The sequence below is a fragment of the Anomaloglossus baeobatrachus genome, chromosome 1 (assembly GCF_048569485.1).
Source record: "Anomaloglossus baeobatrachus isolate aAnoBae1 chromosome 1, aAnoBae1.hap1, whole genome shotgun sequence".
Classification (NCBI taxonomy): Eukaryota; Metazoa; Chordata; class Amphibia; order Anura; family Aromobatidae; genus Anomaloglossus; species Anomaloglossus baeobatrachus.
In genome coordinates, this window is record NC_134353.1 from 630,005,357 (window position 1) to 630,029,131 (window position 23,775).

The window sequence follows — 23,775 nt, forward strand, 5'->3', positions numbered from 1 at the left end:
CCGCAGTCCATCGGCGCGGATTCTCTAGTCTGCTCCTGGCACCACTTCCGCCTGCCTTACATATTTCCACCTCTGCCCCTGCTGCCGCGGGTAATCAGGAAGATCAAGGCAGAGGGAGTCCCGGTGATACTGATAGCACCGGACTGGCCCAGGCGTGCCTGGTACGCCGAATTAGTACAAATGCTCGCAGACGTACCGTGGCGCCTTCCAGACATCCCAGGCTTGCTGACCCAAGGGCCCATTTCCCATCAGAACTCCAGAGCCTTGAAGCTGACGGCATGGCCATTGAGACCTGGGTATTAACAAGAGCGGGATTCTCCCCCGTGGTTATCTCCACCATGATCAGCGCCCGAAAGCCTGCTTCATCCCGCATTTACCACCGTACGTGGAAAATCTTTTTTTTCATGGTGCAGAGAAACTAACGTCCAACCTATGCCTCTGGCTATCCCCAAAATTCTCAACTTTCTGCAGTCTGGCTTGCAAGCGGGGTTGGCTCTCAGTTCCCTTAAAGGGCAGGTCTCAGCGCTCTCCATCTTCTACCAATGCCGCCGGGCTCAAAAATCGCAAGTCAAGACCTTCCTCCAGGGCGTTTCCCATCTAGTTCCCCGGTACAAACGGCCGCTGGACCCATGGGACCTCAATCTCGTTCTGGACGGTCTCCAGAGGTCTCCCTTTGAACCTCTCAAGGAATCCTCCCTTGCTCTTCTGTCCTGGAAGGTAACATTCCTGGTGGCAATTACGTCCATCAGACGGGTTTCGGAGCTGGCAGCACTCTCTTGCCGCGAGCCTTTTCTGATCTTTCACCAGGACAAGGTGGTTCTGCGCCCCCTTCCGGAATTTCTTCCAAAGGTTCCTACCCAGTTTCATTTGAACGAGGACATTGTTCTGCCTTTCTTTTGTCCACACCCAGTTCATAGGGTGGAAAGGTCTCTGCATTCGTTAGACCTCGTCAGAGCTCTCAGATATTACATATCCAGGACAGCCCCTTTTAGGAAAACGGACTCTTTGTTCGTCATTCCTGAGGGGCCTAAGAAGGGACAGGCAGCTTCAAAGGCGACTCTGGCTCGCTGGATTCGCTCTGCGATCCAGGAAGTCTACCGCTTGCAACTCAAGCCCATTCCTAGTGGGCTGCGGGCTCATTCCACGCGAGCAGTTGGCGCATCGTGGGCCATTCGGCATCAGGCTTCAGTGGAACAGGTGTGTAAGGCTGCAACCTGGTCTAGCCTACATACTTTTTCAAAGCATTACAGAGTCCATACCCAGGTTTCAGCTGACGCAAATCTGGGTAGGAAAATTCTGCAAACGGCAGTAGAGCACCTCTCTCAGTAGGCGCTCCAGGCTGTCTGGGACTGCTTCCTAGTCCTTGGGTTGTGTTGTCTTCTTTTATGTTTCCCACCCATGGACTGCTTTAGGACGTCCCATGGTCCTGTGTCCCCCAATGAGGCGTCAGAGAAAAACAAATTTTTGTGTACTCACCGTAAAATCGTTTTCTCTTAGCCATCATTGGGGGACACAGCACCCACCCTGTTGTCCTGTTGGGCCTTGGTTCTCTCAGTACCTTATTTGGTAATTTTTTTTTTTTTTCTCATGTTCCTCCGTTGAGATAAGTTTTTACTATTTTTTTCTCCTACTGTTTGTGTACTAAAACAGAGGTTGCCTGGCCCCTCCAGGGGGGTGTATACTGCAGAGGAGGAGCTAATGCTTTTTGCATCTACTTGGTGTCCTCCTATGGATAGGCAGCATAACACCCATGATCCTGTGTCCCCCAATGATGGCTAAGAGAAAGCGATTTTACGGTGAGTACACAAAAATCTGTTTTTTTTCATCTACAGCATCAGTGGTTTTTAGCGCGGCATTTAAACCAGTTTTTCTCTTTACCTTACCTATATATTTTAAAAGAAGAGAACACTGGATCTTTTAACCATATAGTGGATGCTGGCTTATCTATTCCATGCTTAGAGCAATAAATTACTAGCTATACTGAATCTTTACTCAAAAACGATATCAATATGTGGAGTGTCTCCTACTCTGCCATGATCCCTACAGATTGCACTGCATTTTTAAGGCTAGTTTCACACTTGCGTTGAACGGCATCCATTGCATTGCGTTGTGTGACGGATGCAACGGATGCGTTGCATATAATGGCACAACGGATGCAACGGATCGAACAAAACAACGGAAAGCTTTTTTTTTTTTCTTTTTTACAGTTTTACCGGCAGCAGATTATTGTAAACGATCAGCTGATCACCCGGTGACCGGGCGCTCAGCTGATCGCTCTCAAAAGCCGGCTGCCGGGCGCTCAGCTGAGCGCTCTCAAAAGCCGGCTGCCGGGCGCTCAGCTGAGCACTCTCACATGCCGGCGGCCGGGCACTCAGCTGAGCCCTCTCACATGCCGGCTGCCGGGCGCTCAGCTGAACGTTCGGCCACCGAGAGACAAAATAAAATTTGTGATTTAATAAAAAAAAAAAAAAAAAAAGCATGCGCAGTGAAATCCTACGGATTGCGCTGCTCAAAAAAAGTTACATGCTGCGTTCCTTCCGCCCCACGCAGCGTCAAAATAACGACGCTGCGTCTTCCAGCGGATGCAATGCTGACACTTGCGTTACAGTGCGTCGTCCATACAAGTCTATGGAGAATAGCGCAGTGCGTTAACGGACTGCGCTATTCTCCATAGTGACGAACTGCGCTGAACGCAAGTGTGAAAGTACCCTAACCTGGTGATTTACATTAAAAATAGAGGCAGAACTAGTATTTCTCTTTAATAACGTTGGGCGAAATCTGCCCTCACAATATAGTCAATGAAAAGGGATTTTAAAGTAAGGACAAATATCCATTTTTTTCAAGACTAATTATCCTTGAGTTTTTTTTAATGGGACATTTCAGTTTCCTGAGCCTCTTTTTAGGTCTCACACATCTACCTTATTGTTTCATTTGACAAGAATGATCTCTTTCTATTATTTATTTATTTTTTTTTTTTACTAATCCTATAACACAAATGTAAATTAATGTGTCCAAAGGCATTACCAATATCATAATGCTAAAAAAGTGGAAAAAAAATGCCCCCCAACCCCCCAAAAAAATCTGATATATTTTATTTTGTTAAAGGGAATTTGTCTGCAGGTTTTTGCTACCTGATCTGAGAGCAGCATGATGTAGGAAGAGACCCTGATTCCAGCAATATATTACTTAATTTACCTTGTTCAGCAGTTGTGACACTATCAGAGTTTTTAGATATAATAGAGCTCACATAGCTAACCCCGCCCACACCACAGCTTTGTGTGTACATTGTCTATTGACAGTAAGGCTACTTTCACACATCAGTTTTCTGCATTCAGGCACAATCCTTTTTTTTCCTGATGCAAAGGATCCGGCAAAAACGGATGCAAACCGTATCCACCGGATCCGGTTTTTAACGGATCCGTTATGCCGGATGCGTACAAAACCGGATCCGGTGGATACGGTTTGCATCCGTTTTTGCATCCGGTTTGTCCTTTTTTTTGAAGGATCAGCTTTTTTAATTAATTTGGTGCATGCGCAGTTTACAAAAACGGATCCGGTAGCCGCATCCATTTTTTACCGCATTGCGCCGGATCCGGCGTCCATAGGCTTTCATTGTAAAACACGCCGTATCGCGCCGGATCCGGCGCGATGCGGTTTTTTTTGCCGGACAAAAAAACGTTGCAAGATACGTTGCCTCCGGCCGCCGCTTTCATAAATTTTGCCGCATCCGGAAAAAACCGGATGCAACGCAAAGCCATCAGGTACAATCCGGTTACTATGCAAGTCTATGGGGATAAAAAGGATGCGGTACCGGATCCGATTTACCCGTTTTTTTCCGGATTGTACCTGATGGCAAAAACCTGATGTGTGAAAGTAGCCTAAGCTGCTTATCACAGGAGGGGGAATAGTCAGAGCAGTGGTTGCATGCCATGTTGTCCAGGCAGTGTTGATATCCTGATGATAAAACCTTCATTGGTTGGACATAGTACACAGCGTAATAAGTGACACATTGCTGAATCTGGTGTCTCAGCCCCAACTTCATGCTATAATCAGACAACAAAGGAAAAACCTGACAGATTCCATTTAATGATCAAATCAAATTGGAGATAAAGAGGGACCAAAGGAATATCAGGCATATGGAAATACAATTAGGTGGGTAACGTTTTGAGGTCTAGAGCAAATGGCAGACAGGGATGTATTCTGTGTGCATGTGGAGTATAATATCATGGGTTAGGATAGACCGCTGCACATAAATCTAGGTATTAAGCAGCATTACAAAAGATGGGTGTCTCATAAGCCATAAGAAAAACTGAAAAACATGAATAGATCAAAATGTAAAAAGTAACCATAGTTAAAGGAATCTTAGTTGAGGCTTCTTTTTGGGCTGATGAGTAGATGGTCAGAAGGGCTATATAAATCACAGTAGACCAATCAGAGTAGAGAGTAATAAAATAAGTAACACTTTTGAGAAATGATGGTTATATAAAGGACATGAAATACCTGTGGTCCCGAGGAATGGTATGCGTAAGGACGCCAACGCCTGCACAGAAAAGGCTTGTGGGTAATCCGGAAGCAAAAAGTGGTCACATGATCACACGAAGGCCAACATCTACAATGACTTTGTATGATCTTTCCGTGTTTGCGTGGGTTTCCTATGGGCTCTCCAGTTTTCTCCCACACGCAAAAGACCTACTGATAGGGAAATTAGATTGTGAGCCCCAATGGGGACAGTCCTGGGAAGTCCTTTGGAATTAATGGCACTATATGCAGAGGAGTAAAACAAATATTAAATACCGTTATCACTTTTTATTAGGTCCAGGCCTGTGAAGCAATGGAAGTGTTTGATGAACTCATGGAAAGTGAAGTATCAGTCATTGTCCACCATCTAGCAGAGGTGATCCACTTCTGCCTTGAGGTAGGAATAAGCAGAAGCATTCTCTGCATCACATCACATTTTATGGAAATACTCATAGGGGTCAATTCACTAATGTGCTTACACCAGAATAGTGCACACAGACAAACATGTCTGTAATTCCTTGTCAACATCTAAGATGTGTTTTCCAATATTTGTATATAAATTATATTTATGATAAAAAATACAGTTCTTTCAGCGTAACGTTGAAGTTGACCACTTGTTTAAAGAGTGACTGTCATTTAATTTTTTTATTTCATAAATTAATAGTAGAGATGAAAATAAGTAACTAACTTTTTTATTTTTATAAATTTAGCTTTTATTAACCTTAATAATAGCACAAGAAACCCCGTATTGTAGAAAATAATGCACAATGTCAGAACACAAGCATTGGATCTAGATATTAACATATCAAATCGGTAGGCATAAAATATGGGGAGATACAAAAATCAAGACTGTATCATCAACGATGATGCTCTAACCGACTACTGTCAAAGGATCAACATAATACCTTTTTATACTATATAACAAGATCACCTTAGAGGAGTGAACAAAACCGGGGCTGTAATTCAAGTGTGAGTTGAATAAGTAACTTTTAATATATTTTATGAGAAATTTGCTTAATTCTCCTCCTAGACTGATGGTCATGTCACACACGACAGCGACGACGACGTCGCTGCTGAGTCACCATTTTTTCCCTCACCCTATGACTGCACCACGAGAGAGGATCCGCCCATCAACGACAGGAAACCTTCAGGTTAAAAAGGGGTGGTCCTTTCGCCGCCTCAGTTTGGTTTCCTGTCCTGGACAGATACCTCAGGATGCGGCTCTGGAGGGCCGTGACTCCACAAGCAAGCCTTACCCGGTCCCGACGGGTGGTTCTGGCGGCGGCATGGGTCCTCCCTTGCTCCGTTCGGGTCCCTGGAGGTGCCATGGCGGACCCCCGGGGGTTGCGTCCATGAGCGGGTGCAGTGCGTCAGGCGGCAGGTAAGTACAGCAGCCTGCCGGTCCTTCCAGGGCGGTGGGGCTGCTTGCGGCCGCGTGTGCTGCACACCGCCGCCATCTTGGGGGCGTGTTTGGAGGTGCGGGCGTTGCGCATGCGCGGCGGCCGCAACTGTCCTGCGCTGACGTCGGCAGTGACGTCAGACCCCGGAAGTGGGTCCGGAGGCGCGGGGGGGAAGCTGCGCTCACTTAAAACTGAGCTTTGGGCTGTGGAAAGTGCTCCAGTCTTTCCTGCCTGAAGGAGGTGCTTGTTCTGGCGTAGCAAACGGCCTTTAGTTCAGAGATATGGACAAGGATGGGCACCGAGAGGAGGACCGGCACTCGGTACATGAGTCCTCATCCCCTCCTGACGGCAAGAAAGTGGTGAAACCACCGGAGCGTCGCAGGAGCGACTATGGCTCAGATGCCAGCTTGTCTAGCAAGCGTGGCACCCGGGCCACTAAACAGACCCGAGAAACATCTGACGGCAAAGGCATCTCCAGAGGGAAGACTTTGATGAAAGCTCCTTCCCCAGAACCAGTACCGACCCTTCATCTCCTGGTGGGTGAGTGATCTTCGGGCATGTGTACCTGATGTTCCTTGTGTTCCTGGTGTTCTGTCTCCCCTCCGTCCCTGTCATGCATAGGTTAAAAAGCCACGGAAGTGTACTGCCAAATCGAATAACAGGGAATGCGCCCTCTGTACCCGGGAACTGGCTCCGTCCTTTTCCAAACGGCTCTGCAAGGACTGTATCCAGCAGATCATTTCGGATGAGACACCTGGGTTTGCTAGTGACCTTCGTGCCATTATCCGGTCCGAAGTCAAGAGTTCTCTGCAGTCCCTGAAAGAGCCTCCTTATAAACGGCATAGACAGGCCTCTCCGGCCTCAACATCCAGTCGATCCGAGGGAGAGTGTGGCTCTTCTGGTTCTACATCCTCTTCCTCTGACAGTGAGGACACCAATGTTTCCCTGTAGAAGGCACGAGCAAATTGATTAAAGCTGTCAGGGACACTATGGGCATTACTGAGGAGAAATTGCAGCCTTCAGTCCAAGATGTCACGTTTAAGGGTCTGGAGCATAGAAAGCGCAGGACCTTCCCGGTAGTGGACAAGATACAGGCATTGATCTCCAGGGAATGGAAGAAGCCGGATAAGCGGGGTTCTCTTCCAGGCGGCTTCAATCACAAGTATCGCTTTGAGGACGCAACCTGTTCCCACTGGGATAGGGCACCCAAATTGGATGTGGCAGTGGCTAAGGCATCAAAAAAGTTTTCCATTCCCTTCGAGGACATGGGATCCTTAAAGGACCCTATGGATCGGAAGGCGGATGTCTTCCTTAAAACCGCATGGGAGTCCTCAGCCGGTGCTCTCCGGCCTGCCATTGCAGCTACTTGTACGGCACGGTCTCTGGCGATGTGGTTGTCCGAATTAGAGGAGAAACTGAGGACCAAGGTTCCTCGGGATGAGATTATTTCTTCTCTGCCCAGGCTGCAGAGAGCGGCGGCTTTCATCTCAGATGCATTGGCAGATTCCACTTGCCTAGCGGCTAAGACTGCGGCCCTTTCTAATGCGGCTCGTCGGGCCTTATGGTTAAAATGTTGCCCGGGGGATCTACAGGTTAAATCTAAGCTGTGTTCCATTCCCTGTCAGGGCGAGTTTCTTTTCGGATCAGTTCTGGACGATGTTCTTGAGAAGGCTGGGGACAGAAAAAGGAACTTTCCGGCCCCGTCCTTTCCCTCCTTCAAGCGATCCTTTCGTAAGAAGCAGTTCACCTGTAAGTTCACCCCCAGGAATAGAAGTGCCTGGTCGGATCAAAAGAAGGAAGATAAGGGTTTCTTGTTCAAGAGCCCTCCCCAATCCAAGAAGTCTTCCCAATGACTCCCTTCCCCAGGTGAGGGGGAGATTGACCTGCTTTCTTCCTGCCTGGGAACGTATTTCTTTGAGTCCGTGGATTCTCAATATCATTCGATCAGGTCTGACATTTCCATTCCGCAGTATTCCTCCCAGGAGCTTTCTCCTGATATCCCCGAGGACGTCCCCGAGTGAACAACATGCCTTGGAGGGGGAGGTGAAGACCCTATTATGCCAGGCGGTCCTGACGGACGTCCCATTGGCAGAAAGGGGAGAGGGGTTTTACTCCCCTCTTTTTCTGGTCGGGAAACCGGACGGCTCCTTTCGGGTCACCATAAACCTCAAAGGTCTGAACAGCCACCTGCACATCTTGTCCTTCAAAATGGAATCGATGAAGTCCACGATCAAGTGTCTCTACCCTGGCTGTCAGATGGCTGTCCTGGATCTGAAGGACGCGTATTATCATGTCCCCATCGCTCCTCCCTTCCAGAAATATCTCAGGGTGGCAGTGATGGTCGACGGGTCGATGCGTCATCTGCAGTTCAGGGCCTTACCGTTCGGCCTGGCAATTGCGCCCCGAATCTTCACGAAGCTCGTCCTGGAAATCACTGCCCACCTGTGGGAAGACAGAATTCTCATTATCCCGTATCTCGACGACTTCCTTGTGGTGGGGGTTTCGGCGAACCATTGTGCTGCCGTCCTTCAGACTGTCTGCTCAAAGCTGGAAGGTCTAGGCTGGATTTTGAACAGGGAGAAATCAAGGTTGCTTCCAGCCACGGTGCAAGTTTTTTTGGGACTTACTTTGGACTCTCTCCTACAGGAATGTCGTCTCTCACCTGCCAAAGTGGAGAAGATTCGCGCTCTGGTGCAGCAGGCGGTGGCAGTTCCGCACATGTCCCTGCGACGGGTTATGTCTCTCCTGGGCTCCCTGACCTCCACTCTCCCCACGGTTTTATGGGCTCAAGGACATACCAGAGCCCTCCAGTGGGACATTTTGGAACATCAGTCGTTTCTGGGGGACAGGTTGAACAATCGGATTACTCTGAGCTCTAGCTCCATAACCTCTCTTCACTGGTGGCTGGTTCCTGCGAACCACACAAGCGGAGTCCCATGGTCTGTCCCAGTGTCCCGAATTGTGACCACGGATGCCAGTGTGTCCGGATGGGGGGCTCACCTGCTGGACCATCCGATTCAAGGTCTCTGGTCGCCCAGGGAGGCAGCTTCCTCCTCCAATATCAGAGAGCTGCTGGCCGTGGAACGGGCACTGACTGGCCATCTCCCTTCACTGACCGGTCACCATACCCGGGTGTTGTTGGACAATCAGGTGACGGTAGCTTATCTGAACCATCAGGGGGCCACACGGTCCAGGTCCCTTATGATGATAGCCGACAGGATTCTGTTGCTAGCAGAAACTCACCTTCTGTCCCTCACTACCGTTCACATCAGGGGGAAAATCAACCTCGCGGCGGATTTTCTGAGCCGCACTCGCCTGCGCCAGGGGGAGTGGGCACTCAACCCGTCAGTCTTCAACCTCATCACGGCCAGTTGGGGGGTTCCGGTCATCGACCTTTTTTTTTCCACCAAGCAGAACAGGAAGGTTCTTCAGTTCTGCTCTCTCAATCCCAAGGAGCTTCCATATGCAGTGGACGCCCTGTCAATTCCGTGGGTCTTTCCCCTAGCATATGCGTTCCCCTCTGGTCCTTCTCCCCTCGGCCCTGAAAAAAAATCAGGGACGACAGGGCCAGAGTCCTTCTGATTGCTCCCTTCTGGCCAAAGCGACCATGGTTTTTTTTGGCTGGTTCGGATGTCCCTGACCGACCCGTGGGTCCTCCCGGAACGTCCGAATCTCCTGTCCCAGAGACCAGTGTGCCATCCTCCGACAGTCAAATTGCACCTGACTGCATGGAAATTGAGAGGGCGTTACTGATCAGTAAGGGTTTTTTCCCCAATTTAGTTTCCACGCTGTTAGGTTGTAGAAAACCGGTGACAACCAAGATCTACTGTAGGACTTGGAGAAAGTTCTTATCTTCCTCAGGTGCTAGTGTGACCGGGGAGGTTCCCATAGGTCCCATCCTGGAATTCCTGCAGTGTGGGTTGGACAAGGGGTTGGCGGTTAGCACACTCAAGGTCCAAATCTCCGCGTTAGCAGCACTCTACAATTATGATGTCGCGGGGAACCCTTGGGTGGCTCGGTTTATCAGGGCTAGTTCCCGCCAGCGTCCTAAACGGGTAATCTCCCTCCCCCTTTGGGACCTTAACCTGGTTTTGGCGGCCCTGACGGATCCTCCGTTCAAGCCCATTGACTCCATCTCTGTTAAATGTCTTTCCCTGAAGACGGTCCTCCTGGTAGCCCTGACCTCGGCCGGTAGGATTAGCAACATTCAGGCACTTTCTATTGACCCTCCTTACACTCAAATACTGGATGATAGGATAGTGTTGCGCCCTGACCCTGCGTACCTCCCCAAGGTGGTTTCTCGGTTTCATACGTCCCAGGAGATTGTGTTGCCGTCCTTTTGCACTAACGCAACGTTTGCGGAGGAAAGGCGTTGGCATTGTCTGGATGTACGTCGTTGTCTCATCCAGTATCTTGTCACCAGTTCCTGGAGGAAGGACAAGTCTCTATTTGTCTCTTTCCAGGGGCCTCAAAAGGGGGTTAAGAGTTCCAAGTCCACGCTGGCCAGGTGGATTAGGGTTGCCATTGCATTAGCTTACACGACTAGGGGTACTGACGTTCCGGTGGGTCTGAAGGCACATTCCACGCGGGCTGTAGCATCTTCCTGGGCAGAACGGGCGGATGTTTCCATTGCTCAAATCTGTAAAGCTGCCACATGGTCGTCACCCTCGACCTTTTATAAGCATTATAGGTTGTATCTTTCCTTCTCCGACCTCACCTTTGGGAGGCGTGTTCTACAGGCTGTGGTCCCTCCCTAAATTTTCCTTTCGCTGTAATTCTCTCGTGGTGCCGTCATAGGGTGAGGGAAAAATACGTAATTACTTACCGGTAATGTGTTTTTTCCGAACCCATGACGGCACCCTTATAATCCCACCCTGCACTGGGGGTTGTTGGTTGGTTCAACTTCCTTTATTCCTTCTTCCGCAATTTTTCTGGTGGTGGCCTTATACTAACCTGTTGTTTTTTTCGGAGGTCCTCTCATGCTCTGTAATCAAACTGAGGCGGCGAGAGGACCGCCCCTTTTTAACCTGAAGGTTTCCTGTCCTTGATGGGCGGATCCTCTCTCGTGGTGCCGTCATGGGTTCGGAAAAAACACATTACCGGTAAGTAATTACGTATTTCTGTGACGTAGCAGCGATCTTGCTAGCGATGTCGCTGTGTGTGACATCCAGCAACGACCTGGCCCCTGCTGTGAGGTCCCGGTTGTTGCTGAATGTCCTGGACCATTTTTTGGTCGTTGCTCTCCCGCTGTGAAGCACACATCGCTGTGTGTGACAGCGAGAGAGCAACGAACTGAATGTACAGGGAGCCGGCTTCTGCGGACGCTGGTAACCAAGGTAAATATCGGGTAACCAAGCAAAGGCTTGGTTACCCGATATTTACCGTCGTTACCAGTGTCCGCAGCTTCTTGAAGCCGGCTAACTGCTCCCCACGTAGCCAAGGTACACATCGGGTAACTATAAGCAAAGCGGTTTGCTTATTAACCCGATGTGTACTCTGGCTACGAGTGCAGGGAGCCAGCGCTAAGCGGTGTGCGCTGGTAACCAAGGTAAATTTCGGGTAACCAAGTGAAGCACTTTGCTTGGTTACCCGATATTTACCTTAGTTACCAAGCGCAGCATCGCTTCCACGCGTCGCTGGGGGGTGGTCACTGGTCGCTGGTGAGATCTGCCTGTTTGACAGCTCACCAGCGACCATGTAACGACGCAGCAGCGATCCTGATAAGGTCAGATCGTCGTCATGATCGCTACTGCGTCACTACGTGTGACCTAGGCTTGATCTTTGATTCTATAAATTCTCAATTCCCTGGTAAAATCTGTCTGCAGTGAATACAGATTTTTCTTACTCCGATAAGAGATGGCAGTTGGTTTTTCTAAAATTATATACTTCTAGCTCCTACCTTCTACATATTAGAATCTTATAATAACCAACTGCCATTTCTTTGTCGCTCCATTGGGAGACCCAGACAATTGGGTGTATAGCTTCTGCCTCCGGAGGCCACACAAAGTATTACACTTTAAAAAGTGTAACCCCTCCCCTCTGCCTATACACCCTCCCGTGCATCACGGGCCCATCAGTTTTTATGCTTTGTGTTGAAGGAGGCACACATTCACGCAAGCTCCACATTTTAGTCAGCAGCAGCTGCTGACTTTATCGGATGGAAGAAAAGAGGGCCCCCACAGGGCCCCCGGCATGCTCCCTTCTCACCCCACTATTGTCGGCGGTGCTGTTAAGGTTGAGGTACCCATTGCGGGTACAAAGGCTGGAGCCACATGCCGTTTTCCTTCCCCATCCCTTAGAGGCTCTGGGAGAAGTGGGATCCTAACCGGTCACCATGCACTGGGACCGGGCTCCCTCCGCAGCCCCTGGGGGAATCTGACGGACAGGAGACCGGGTATCATCAGGGACAGGCCCTGCTTCTCAGAGGTACTCTGTGTCCCCTTGGGGACGGCGCATGGAGCGCCTGTGTAACAGACGCTGCAGCGGCTGCTGTGTTTTTTGTGACGCCGGAACTACCGCGCCGACCGCGCCTGTTTGCCGGCCGCGTTATTAAATTTAGTCCCCGGCTTGTGCGGCCTAGTACCATATACTCCCGGGCCTGCCAGTCAGGGGTAAGGGCGGGACGCCAGACTGGACGTCGGCGGTGAGGGCTGGAGCATACTTAGGTATCCTCCTCCCCCCTCACTGAGCACTGTGGGGCACCAGATTCCCGCACTTTGAGTCACGCCCACGGCTCCCTCCTCCTCTGAGAACGCTGGCAGCCATTGTTATAACACTTCTGCCGGTGGAGAACTTCAGAACGAGCTCCACAGCTCTGGGAGGCCCAGGCAGGGAATCTGGTGGACACACAACCGCTTTGGGCGGTCGGTAAGCCGCACCGGTTACCAGGTGCTGGCCCCCCTGAGTGCCGAAGTGTATATATATATCTATATATTGTATACATTTTCTCTGTTCGGCCGCATTATTTGCTTTTGGCTATATACCCTCACTGATTGCTCTAAGAGGAGACAACAGCATGTCGTCCGCAAAAAGCAAGGGTGCCAAGGCACAGGCTTATTTTGCAACCTGTACCTCTTGTGCGGCTATGTTACCTGCAGGTTCCACCTACCCTCATTGTGTGCAATGCTCGGCCCCTGTGGCACTCACTCAGCCGGAGCCTCAGGCACTGGTGGGACCCTCGGCTCAGGTAGAACCACCGGCTTCCACTGTCCAGGTGGCAGGGACAGAGTTTGCAGTTTTGGCTGAGAAACTCTGAGTCACTTTCACAATCCATGGCTCAGTCTATGGACAGATGGTCTGCTAAGATACTAGAAGCCTTGCAGTCCAGACCGGTAACACAGGCCCCGGGCACTGTTGAATCATCGCCCCCAGACCTCCCTCGGTCGGCCCAGCAAAGTGCTCCTGGGGTGACTCCTAGGTCCCACGGTGAGGACTCCGACACGGACCGCAGTCCCAGACCGGCTAAGCGGGCTCGCTGGGAACTTCCCTCGACTTCATCACACTGCTCAGGGTCTCAGCATGAGGACTCTCTGGAGGATGAAGCGGAGGTTGCAGATCAGGGCTCTGACCCTTACGTTGCTCTCAATCTTGAGACACCTGAAGGAGACGCAATAGTAAATGACCTTATAGCGTCCATCAACCAGGTGCTAGAACTTTCTCCTCCAACTCCACCGATAGAGGAGTCGGCTTCACAGCAGGAGAAACACCAGTTTAGGTTTCCCAAACGTACACGGAGTGCGTTTCTTCAGCGCTCTATTGGGAGACCCAGACGATTGGGGTATAGCTACTGCCCTCTGGAGGCCACACAAAGCACTACATTAAAAGTGCAAGGCCCCTCCCCCTCTGGCTATACCCCCCCCGTGGTATCACGGGTTCTCCAGTTTTAGCTTTGTGTGCGAAGGAGGTCAGACATTCCATGCATAGCTCCACAGATTTTAGTCAGCAGTAGCTGCTGACTATTTCGGATGGAAGAAAAGAGGACACATATAGTGTCCCCAGCATGCTCCCTTCTCACCCCTGGATGGTGTTGTAAGGTTGAGGTACCTATTGCTGGTACAGGGCTGGAGCCTGACATGCTGTTTTCCTTCCACATCCCCTGGTAGGGCTCTGTGGAAGTGGGATCCTGCCGGCCTCTCAGCTCTGACGCCGGGCTCCATCCACAGACCCATTAGAACCTGATGGAGACGGAGCAGGAGTACGATCAGGGACAGGCCCTGCATCATACAGGTACTCTGTGTCCCCGGCAGGCACAGACACACTCCGGGCTGGCTGGGTGTTGTAGTGCGCCGGGGACCGCAACGTTGGAGTTAGTGTCCCTACAGATTACTGGGGGATTTTTTGTGTATGGGAACGCAGCGCCGACCCCTCTGGACCGGGCGGCGCTGCTGTGACTTGTGGTGCGCCGGGGATCCGCCGTCCGCGCTTTTACGGCGGCGGCGGTTATAAATTGAGTCCCCGGCTTTTTGGGCCTAGGACGCCGGCAGCTCCGATTCGTTCCCGCCCCCACCCTGTCATTCAGGGTAGGGGAGAGACGCTGTTCGCTAGCAGCGACGAGGGCTGGAGCCTGATTTACATGCTCCAGCCCTCACACTAGGCACAGAGGGAAGCAGGCTTCCCGCTCTTAGCCAGGAACGCCCAGGGCCCGCCCCCCTTCTGTCTCAGGACGCCGGCAGCCATTACATGCAGTCTGGCTTGGAGGAAGGACGCAAGGCTCTGGGAGACCTGGACTAGGGGCTATCTGGCGACCACACACCCGCTTTTTAAGCGGGCGGTAAGCGATTTTTCTGTGCTGGTCCCTCTAGTGCCTCACGGTGTATCGGTGTACTGTGTAGGATATAGAGATATTGTATTTCTTGCACTGTGAGGTCGCTTCTGGCTGCATCTCCCAGATCCCTCTGTGGAAGCAACAACATGCTCAAAACGCAAGGCTGCCAAGGCTAGGGCTGTGTATACTGCGTGTGCTGCATGTGGGGCTAATCTACCAGCAGGCTCCGATGACCCCCATTGTGTGCAATGCTCCGACCCGGTGCTGCTTCGCCAGCCGGAGTCAGGAGAGGTAGTGACCCAGGCTGAGACGCTTGTAAGTTCTGCCCCGGTGACAGGGACAGACTTTGCAGTTTTTGCTGATAATATGTCTGTGTCTATGGCAAAAATCCTTGAAACCTTGCAATCTATGCATGGGGCTCAGTCTTTGGGCACGGCGAGGCCTCTGTCCTCAGGTCCCCCTCACTTGGAATTAATCCAGCCCACAGGGGGGTCCCCGGCTTCACAGGCCGAGGATTATGACTCAGATGATAGCCCCAGCCACCCTAAGCGAGCTCGCTGGGAAAGACCCTCGACGTCATCACACTGCTCAGGGTCTCAGCGCAATCAGTCTCCCTGTGATGTGTCTGATGAGAGTGATCAGGAATCCATTCCTGGAACCCCTCTCAACCTGGATACCCCTGATGGGGATGCCATGGTAAACGACCTTATCTCAGCCATCAATAGGCTGTTGGATATTTCTCCCCCAGCCCCTTCAGCAGAAGAGGCGGCTGCGGAGCAGGAGAAGTTTCGTTTCCTTTATCCCAAGCGTAAATTGAGTGCTTTGTTGGATCACGCTGACTTCAGAGAATCAATCCAGAAGCACGACGCTCACCCAGAAAGGCGTTTTCTCTAAACGATCTAAAGATACGCGTTTCCCTTTCCTCCTGAGGTGGTCAAGCGCTGGACACAGTGTCCAAAGGTAGACCCCCCGATTTCCAAACTCGCAGCTAGGTCCATAGTTGCAGTGGAGGATGGCGCTTCACTTAAAGATGCCAATGACAGACAGATGGACCTTTGGTTAAAATCTGTCTATGAAGCTATCGGCGCGTCGTTTGCTCCGGCATTCGCAGCCGTATGGGCACTCCAGGCTATTTCAGCTGGCTTAGCAAAAGTGGATGCTATCATACATCCAGCAGTGCCGCAAGTGGCGCACCTTACCACGCAGATGTCGGCGTTTGCGTCTTACGCTATCAATGCGGTCCTAGAATCTACCAGTCGCACCTCAATGGCGTCCGCCAATTCGGTAGTTTTGCGCAGAGCCTTGTGGTTAAAGGACTGGAAAGCAGATGCTGGTTCCAAAAAATGTTTAACCAGTTTGCCTTTATCTAGAGATAGACTGTTTGGCGAGCCATTGGCTGATATCATTAAGCAGTCCAAGGGTAAAGACTCCTCTTTACCACAACCCAGAACAACCAAACCTCAGCAGAAAAAGTGGCAGCAGAGGTTTCAGTCCTTTCGAGGTTCGGGCAAGACACCGTTTACCTCGTCCAAAGGGACTCAGAGGACGCAAAGAAACTCAGATTCGTGGCGGGCTCACACGCGCCCCAAGAAAGCAAATGGAGGTACCACTTCCAAAGCGGCTACCTCATGACTTCCAGCCCCCTCCCTCCGCATCGCCGGTCGGGGGCAGGCTCTCCCGCTTTTCCGGCATTTGGATGTCACAGGTCAAAGACCGGTGGGTGACGGACATGTTGTCTCGCGGGTACAGAATCGAGTTCAATTCTCGTCCTCCAGCTCGGTTCTTCAGAACCTCCCCACATCCAGACCGAGCAGATGCTCTGCTGCAGGCGGTGGACTCCCTAAGAGCGGAAGGAGTGGTGATCCCAGTCCCTCCTCAGGAACAAGGGCAAGGGTTTTACTCCAATCTCTTTGTGGTTCCAAAAAAGGACGGCTCGTTCCGTCCTGTTCTGGACCTAAAACGGCTCAACAAACATGTGCACGCCAGGAAGTTCCGGATGGAAACCCTGCGTTCTGTCATTGCCTCAATGTCCAGAGGAGACTTCCTTGCCTCAATAGACATCAAAGATGCTTATCTCCACGTGCCAATTGCTACAGAACATCAACGTTTTCTACGTTTTGTGATAGGAGACGACCATTTTCAGTTCGTAGCTCTGCCATTTGGTCTGGCGACAGCCCCACGGGTCTTCACCAAGGTCATGGCGGCGGTGGTAGCAGTCTTGCACTCTCAGGGACACTCGGTGATCCCTTACCTAGACGATTTATTGGTCAAAGCTCCCTCTCAAGAGGCATGTCAGCGCAGCCTGAATGCTACGCTGGAGACCCTACAGTCTTTCGGATGGATCATCAACTTTCCAAAGTCGATCCTATCACCGACTCAATCACTAACGTATCTTGGCATGGAGTTTCATACTCTAGCAGCGATAGTGAAGCTTCCGCTGAACAAGCAGCGGTCACTACAGACAGGGGTGCAATCTCTTCTGCAGGGCCAGTTGCATCCCTTGCGGCGCCTCATGCATTTCCTAGGGAAGATGGTGGCAGCCATGGAAGCAGTTCCCTTTGCGCAGTTTCATCTGCGCCCACTTCAATGGGACATTCTCCGCCAATGGGACGGGAAGTCAACGTCCCTGGACAGGAAAGTCTCGCTTTCCCAGACGGCCAAGGACTCCCTACAATGGTGGCTCCTTCCCACCTCATTGTCTCAAGGAAGATCCTTCCTGCCCCCATCCTGGGCAGTAGTCACGACAAGGAGTCGTTGCCACAATGAGACAAGCTAGAAAGTCGAATTCGGCTAAGATCTACCACAGAACGTGGAAGATTTTCTTATCCTGGTGCTCGGCTCAGGGAGTGTCTCCCTGGCCATTTGCATTGCCCAAGTTTCTTTCCTTCCTGCAATCGGGGTTAGAAAAGGGCTTGTCGCTCAGCTCCCTTAAAGGGCAAGTTTCGGCACTATCCGTGTTTTTTCAGAAGCGTCTAGCACGTCTTTCTAAGGTGCGCACGTTCCTGCAGGGGGTCTGTCATATTGTGCCCCCGTACAAGCGGCCGTTAGATCCATGGGATCTGAACAGGGTACTAGTTGCTCTCCAGAAGCCGCCCTTCGAGCCTCTGAAGGAAGTTTCCTTTTCTCGGCTGTCACAGAAAGTGGCGTTTCTTGTTGCGATCACATCGCTTCGGCGAGTGTCTGAGCTGGCAGCTCTGTCATCCAAGGCTCCCTTCCTGGTGTTCCACCAGGACAAGGTAGTGCTGCGCCCTATTCCGGAGTTTCTCCCTAAGGTCGTATCCTCTTTTCATCTTAATCAGGATATATCCTTGCCTTCTTTTTGTCCTCATCCGGTTCACCGGTATGAAAAGGACTTACGTTTGCTAGATCTGGTGAGAGCACTCAGAATCTACATTTCCCGCACGGCGCCCATGCGCCGTGCCGATGCACTTTTTGTCCTTGTCGCTGGTCCGCGCAAGGGGTTGCAGGCTTCTAAAGCCACCCTGGCTCGATGGATCAAAGAACCAATTCTAGAGGCCTACCGTTCTGCGGGGCTTCCGGTTCCTTCAGGGCTAAAAGCCCACTCAACCAGAGCCGTGGGTGCGTCCTGGGCATTACGTCACCAGGCTTCGGCTCAACAGGTGTGCCAGGCAGCTACCTGGTCCAGTCTGCACACTTTCACCAAGCATTATCAGGTGCATACCTATGCTTCGGCGGATGCCAGCTTAGGTAGAAGAGTCCTGCAGGCGGCAGTGACACCCCCGTAGGGGAGGGCTGTTTTGCAGCTCTAACATGAGGTATTTCTTTACCCACCCAGGGACAGCTTTTGGACGTCCCAATCGTCTGGGTCTCCCAATAGAGCGCTGAAGAAGAAGGGAATTTTGTTACTTACCGTAAATTCCTTTTCTTCTAGCTCTTATTGGGAGACCCAGCACCCGCCCTGTTGTCCTTCGGGATGTTTTTTTGTTGTTTGCGGGTACACATGTTGTTCATGTTGAACGGTTTTTCAGTTCTCCGATGTTATTCGGAGTTAATTTGTTTAAACCAGTTATTGGCTTCCTCCTTCTTGCTTTGGCACTAAAACTGGAGAACCCGTGATACCACGGGGGGGGTATAGCCAGAGGGGGAGGGGCCTTGCACTTTTAATGTAGTGCTTTGTGTGGCCTCCAGAGGGCAGTAGCTATACCCCAATCGTCTGGGTCTCCCAATAAGAGCTAGAAGAAAAGGAATTTACGGTAAGTAACAAAATTCCCTTCTTTTCGATCACTCTAACTTCAGAGATGCGGTCCAGAAGCACCGAGCATTTCCGGACAAGCGCTTTACTAAGCGCCTTAATGACACACGTTACCCCTTCCCCCCTGACGTAGTTAAGGGTTGGGCTCAGTGTCCCAAGGTGGATCCTCCAGTCTCTAGACTGGCGGCTAGATCCATAGTAGCAGTGGCAGATGGTTCATCGCTCAAGGATGCCACTGACAGGCAAATGGAGCTCCTGATGAAATCCATCTATGAAGCCATAGGCGCGTCTTTTGCTCCGGCATTCGCAGCCGTATGGGCACTCCAAGCTATCTCAGCTTGTCTGTCTGAGATTAATGCAGTCACACGTACCTCTACTCCGCAGGTTGTGTCTTTGACTTCTCAGGCGTCGGCTTTTTTGTCCTATGCCATGAACGCCGTCCTGGACTCTGCGAGCCGTACAGCGGTAGCATCCGCCAATTCGGTGGCAGTCCGCAGGGCCATGTGGCTACGCGAATGGAAGGCAGACTCTGCTTCCAAGAAGTTCTTAACCGGTTTGCCATTTTCTGGCGACCGTTTGTTTGGCGAGCAATTGGACGAAATTATTAAACAATCCAAGGGAAAGGACTCGTCCTTACCCCAGTCCAAACCAAACAGACCTCAGCAACGAAAGATACAACCGAGGTTTCGGTCCTTTCGGCCCTCAGCCAGGTCCCATTCCTCCACGCCCAACAGGCCACAGAAGGGCCAGAGGAACTCTGATGCATGGCGGTCTAAGTCACGTCCTAAAAAGACCGCCGGAGGAACCGCCCACAAGGCGGCCTCCTCATGACTTTCGGCCTCCCCAAACCGCATCCTCGGTCGGTGGCAGGCTCTCCCGCTTTTGCGACGCCTGGTGGCCACATGTCCAAGACCGATGGGTGAGAGACCTTCTGTCTCACGGTTACAGGATAGAGCTCAGCTCTCGTCCTCCGACTCGTTTCTTCAGAACATCTCCGCCCCCCGAGCGAGCCGATGCACTTTTTCAGGCGGTAAACACTCTCAAGGCAGAAGGAGTGGTGATTCCCGTTCCCCTTCAAGAATGTGGTCGCGGTTTTTACTCCAACTTGTTCGTGGTGCCAAAAAAGGACGGATCATTCCGTCCCGTTCTGGACCTCAAACTGCTCAACAGACACGTGAAAACCAGACGGTTTCGGATGGAATCTCTCCGCTCTGTCATCGCCTCGATGTCCCAAGGAGACTTCCTAGCATCAATCGACATCAGGGATGCTTATCTCCACGTGCCGATTGCACCAGAGCATCAACGCTTCCTGCGTTTCGCCATCGGAGACGAACACCTTCAGTTCGTGGCACTGCCTTTCGGCCTGGCGACAGCCCCACGGGTCTTCACCAAGGTCATGGCAGCAGTGGTGGCGGTCCTACACTCTCAGGGCCACTCGGTGATCCCTTACTTAGACGATCTTCTAGTCAAGGCACCCTCCCGGGTGGCATGCCAACACAGCCTGAACACTGCTCTGGAGACTCTCCAGAGGTTCGGGTGGATCATCAATTTCCCAAAGTCAAAATTGACACCGACTCAATCGCTGACTTACCTCGGGATGGAGTTTCATACTCTCTCAGCGATAGTGAAGCTACCGCTGGACAAACAGCGTTCACTACAGACAGGGGTGCAATCTCTCCTTCGAGCCCAGTCACACCCCTTGAGGCGCCTCATGCACTTCCTAGGGAAGATGGTGGCAGCAATGGAGGCAGTTCCCTTTGCGCAGTTTCATCTGCGTCCACTTCAATGGGACATTCTCCGCAAATGGGACAGGAGGTCGACGTCCCTCGACAGGAACGTCTCCCTTTCTCGGGCAGCCAAAACCTCTCTTCAGTGGTGGCTTCTTCCCACTTCTTTGTCGAAGGGAAAATCCTTCCTGCCCCCATCCTGGGCTGTGGTCACGACGGACGCGAGTCTGTCAGGGTGGGGAGCGGTCTTCCTCCACCACAGGGCTCAGGGAACATGGACTCCGACAGAGTCCTCCCTGCAGATCAATGTTCTGGAGATAAGGGCAGTGTATCTAGCCCTAATGGCGTTCCAGCGGTGGCTGGAGGGCAGGCAGATCCGAATTCAGTCGGACAACGCCACGGCGGTTGCGTACGTCAACCACCAAGGCGGCACACGCAGTCGTCAAGCCTTCCAAGAAGTTCGGCGGATTCTGCCGTGGGCGGAAGCCACAGCCTCCACCATCTCCGCAGTTCACATCCCGGGCGTAGAAAACTGGGAAGCAGACTTTCTCAGTCGCCAGGGCATGGACGCAGGGGAATGGTCTCTTCACCCGGACGTGTTTCAAGAGATCTGTTGCCGCTGGGGAACGCCGGACGTCGACCTAATGGCGTCTCGGCACAACAACAAAGTCCCGGCATTCATGGCACAGTCTCAAGATCACAGAGCTCTGGCGGCAGACGCATTAGTTCAGGATTGGTCGCAGTTTCGACTGCCTTATGTATTTCCTCCTCTGGCACTGCTGCCCAGAGTGTTACGCAAGATCAGGTCCGACTGCCGCCGCGCCATCCTCATCGCCCCAGACTGGCCGAGGAGGTCGTGGTACCCGGATCTGTGGCATCTCACGGTGGGTCAACCGTGGGCACTCCCAGACCGACCAGACTTGCTGTCTCAAGGGCCATTTTTCCATCTGAATGCTGCGGCTCTCAACCTGACTGTGTGGCCATTGAGTCCTGGCTCCTAACGTCCTCAGGGTTATCTCAAGAGGTCATTGCCACTATGAGACAGGCCAGGAAACCAACGTCCGCCAAGATCTACCACAGGACGTGGAGGATCTTCTTATCCTGGTGCTCTGATCAGGGTTTTACTCCCTGGCCGTTTGCCTTGCCCACTTTTCTGTCTTTCCTTCAATCCGGAATGGACAAGGGTTTGTCTCTCGGCTCTCTCAAGGGACAAGTATCGGCGCTTTCCGTGTTTTTTCAAAAGCGTCTAGCCAGGCTTCCGCAGGTCCGCACGTTCCTGCAGGGGGTTTGCCACATAGTCCCACCTTACAAGCGTCCGCTAGAACCCTGGGATCTTAACAGGGTGCTAACGGCTCTTCAGAAACCACCTTTCGAGCCGATGCGGGATGTCTCTCTATCACGCCTTTCGCAGAAGGTGGTCTTCCTAGTGGCAGTCACATCACTTCGGAGAGTGTCTGAGCTAGCAGCGCTGTCATGCAAAGCTCCCTTCCTGGTGTTTCACCAGGATAAGGTGGTTCTGCGTCCGATCCCGGAATTTCTCCCTAAGGTGGCATCCCCTTTTCATCTCAATCAGGATATCTCCTTACCTTCTTTTTGCCCTCATCCAGTTCACCAATGTGAAAAGGATTTGCACTTGTTAGATCTCGTGAGAGCACTCAGGCTCTACATTTCTCGCACGGCGCCCCTGCGCCGTTCTGATGCGCTCTTTGTCCTTGTCGCTGGCCAGCGTAAGGGGTCGCAGGCTTCCAAGTCAACCTTGGCTCGGCGGATCAAGGAACCGATTTTTGAAGCCTACCGTTCGTCTGGGCTTCTGATTCCTTCAGGGCTGAAAGCCCATTCTACCAGAGCCGTAGGTGCGTCCTGGGCATTGCGGCACCAGGCTACGGCTCAGCAGGTGTCAGGCGGCTACCTGGTCGAGTCTGCACACTTTCACGAAACACTATCAGGTGCATGCCTATGCTTCGGCAGATGCCAGCCTAGGTAGGCGAGTCCTTCAGGCGGCGGTTGCCCACCTGTAAGAGGGGGCCGTTTTTCGGCTCTTTTTATCGAGGTATTCTTTTACCCACCCAGGGACTGCTTTTGGACGTCCCAATTGTCTGGGTCTCCCAATGGAGCGACAAAGAAGAAGGGAATTTTGTTTACTTACCGTAAATTCCTTTTCTTCTAGCTCCTATTGGGAGACCCAGCACCCGCCCCTGTTCCCTTCGGGCTGTTGTTCTTTTGTGTACACATGTTGTTCATGTTGAATTGTTCTTTGGTTCATGGTTTCAGTTCTCCGAACATCCTTCGGATTGAGTTTACCTTAGACCAATTTATAAGTTTCCTCCTTCCTGCTTTGGCACCAAAACTGATGGGCCCGTGATGCACGGGAGGGTGTATAGGCAGAGGGGAGGGGTTACACTTTTTAAAGTGTAATACTTTGTGTGGCCTCCGGAGGCAGAAGCTATACACCCAATTGTCTGGGTCTCCCAATAGGAGCTAGAAGAAAAGGAATTTACGGTAAGTAAACAAAATTCCCTTATTTGTATCTCTATAATATAAAGATCTGTGTTCACTGAAAATAAAAGATCAGGAGGAGAATGAAGCAGATTTGTCCGATAAGATATATTACAGAGTTGCTTATTTTCATGTATGCTATTAATTTATATTTCATAAATCAAGACGACGGTTACACTTTAAGTGTCGTATTAGGAAAATGGAATATTTCCGTCAGGTTAAAAGCTTTATGCATGCAGTTTGAATGTAGCTTTCCTAGTGTGCGTGCTAAACATAAAAATATATGATAACGACCCTTAAATGTGACTTTGCTCTGTTTCTTGTGCAGATCGCCATAAACACTTCACTGTCTGACAACCTCCGTGTGAAATCCCTTTACTGTCTTCGCTTCCTCATCAAACTGAAAAGCAAAGTGAGTTGTCTAGTCTAGTGTGTGTACGACCTCCATTACATTATTTAGGGATTCGCAACAATATTAAATGGGAAATTGACAAGTAATTTGTGCAATTAAAACAAGTGTGGGCAATGCCATATATTTTTATTTTATACCTGTGCACATGTTAATATATTGAAATAGTTGTCTTCAGTACCGCAGTCTATAGATTGCCGAGAATACTTACCATAATTATTATACGTCTGTAAGCTAATTACATTGAT

At 51.2% G+C, this 23,775-nt stretch overlaps 1 protein-coding gene across 1 annotated transcript in view; it reads left to right on the forward strand.

The window, feature by feature from the left end:
* The window catches only part of IPO4 (importin 4), a 298,714-nt gene that overhangs the window by 65,081 nt on the left and 209,858 nt on the right, over positions 1-23,775 (forward strand). Inside the window, exons 8-9 of the mRNA XM_075340711.1 lie at positions 4,814-4,915; positions 23,447-23,530. Coding sequence (XP_075196826.1) covers positions 4,814-4,915; positions 23,447-23,530 — 186 coding nt within the window. The remainder of the gene's footprint in view (positions 1-4,813; positions 4,916-23,446; positions 23,531-23,775) is intronic.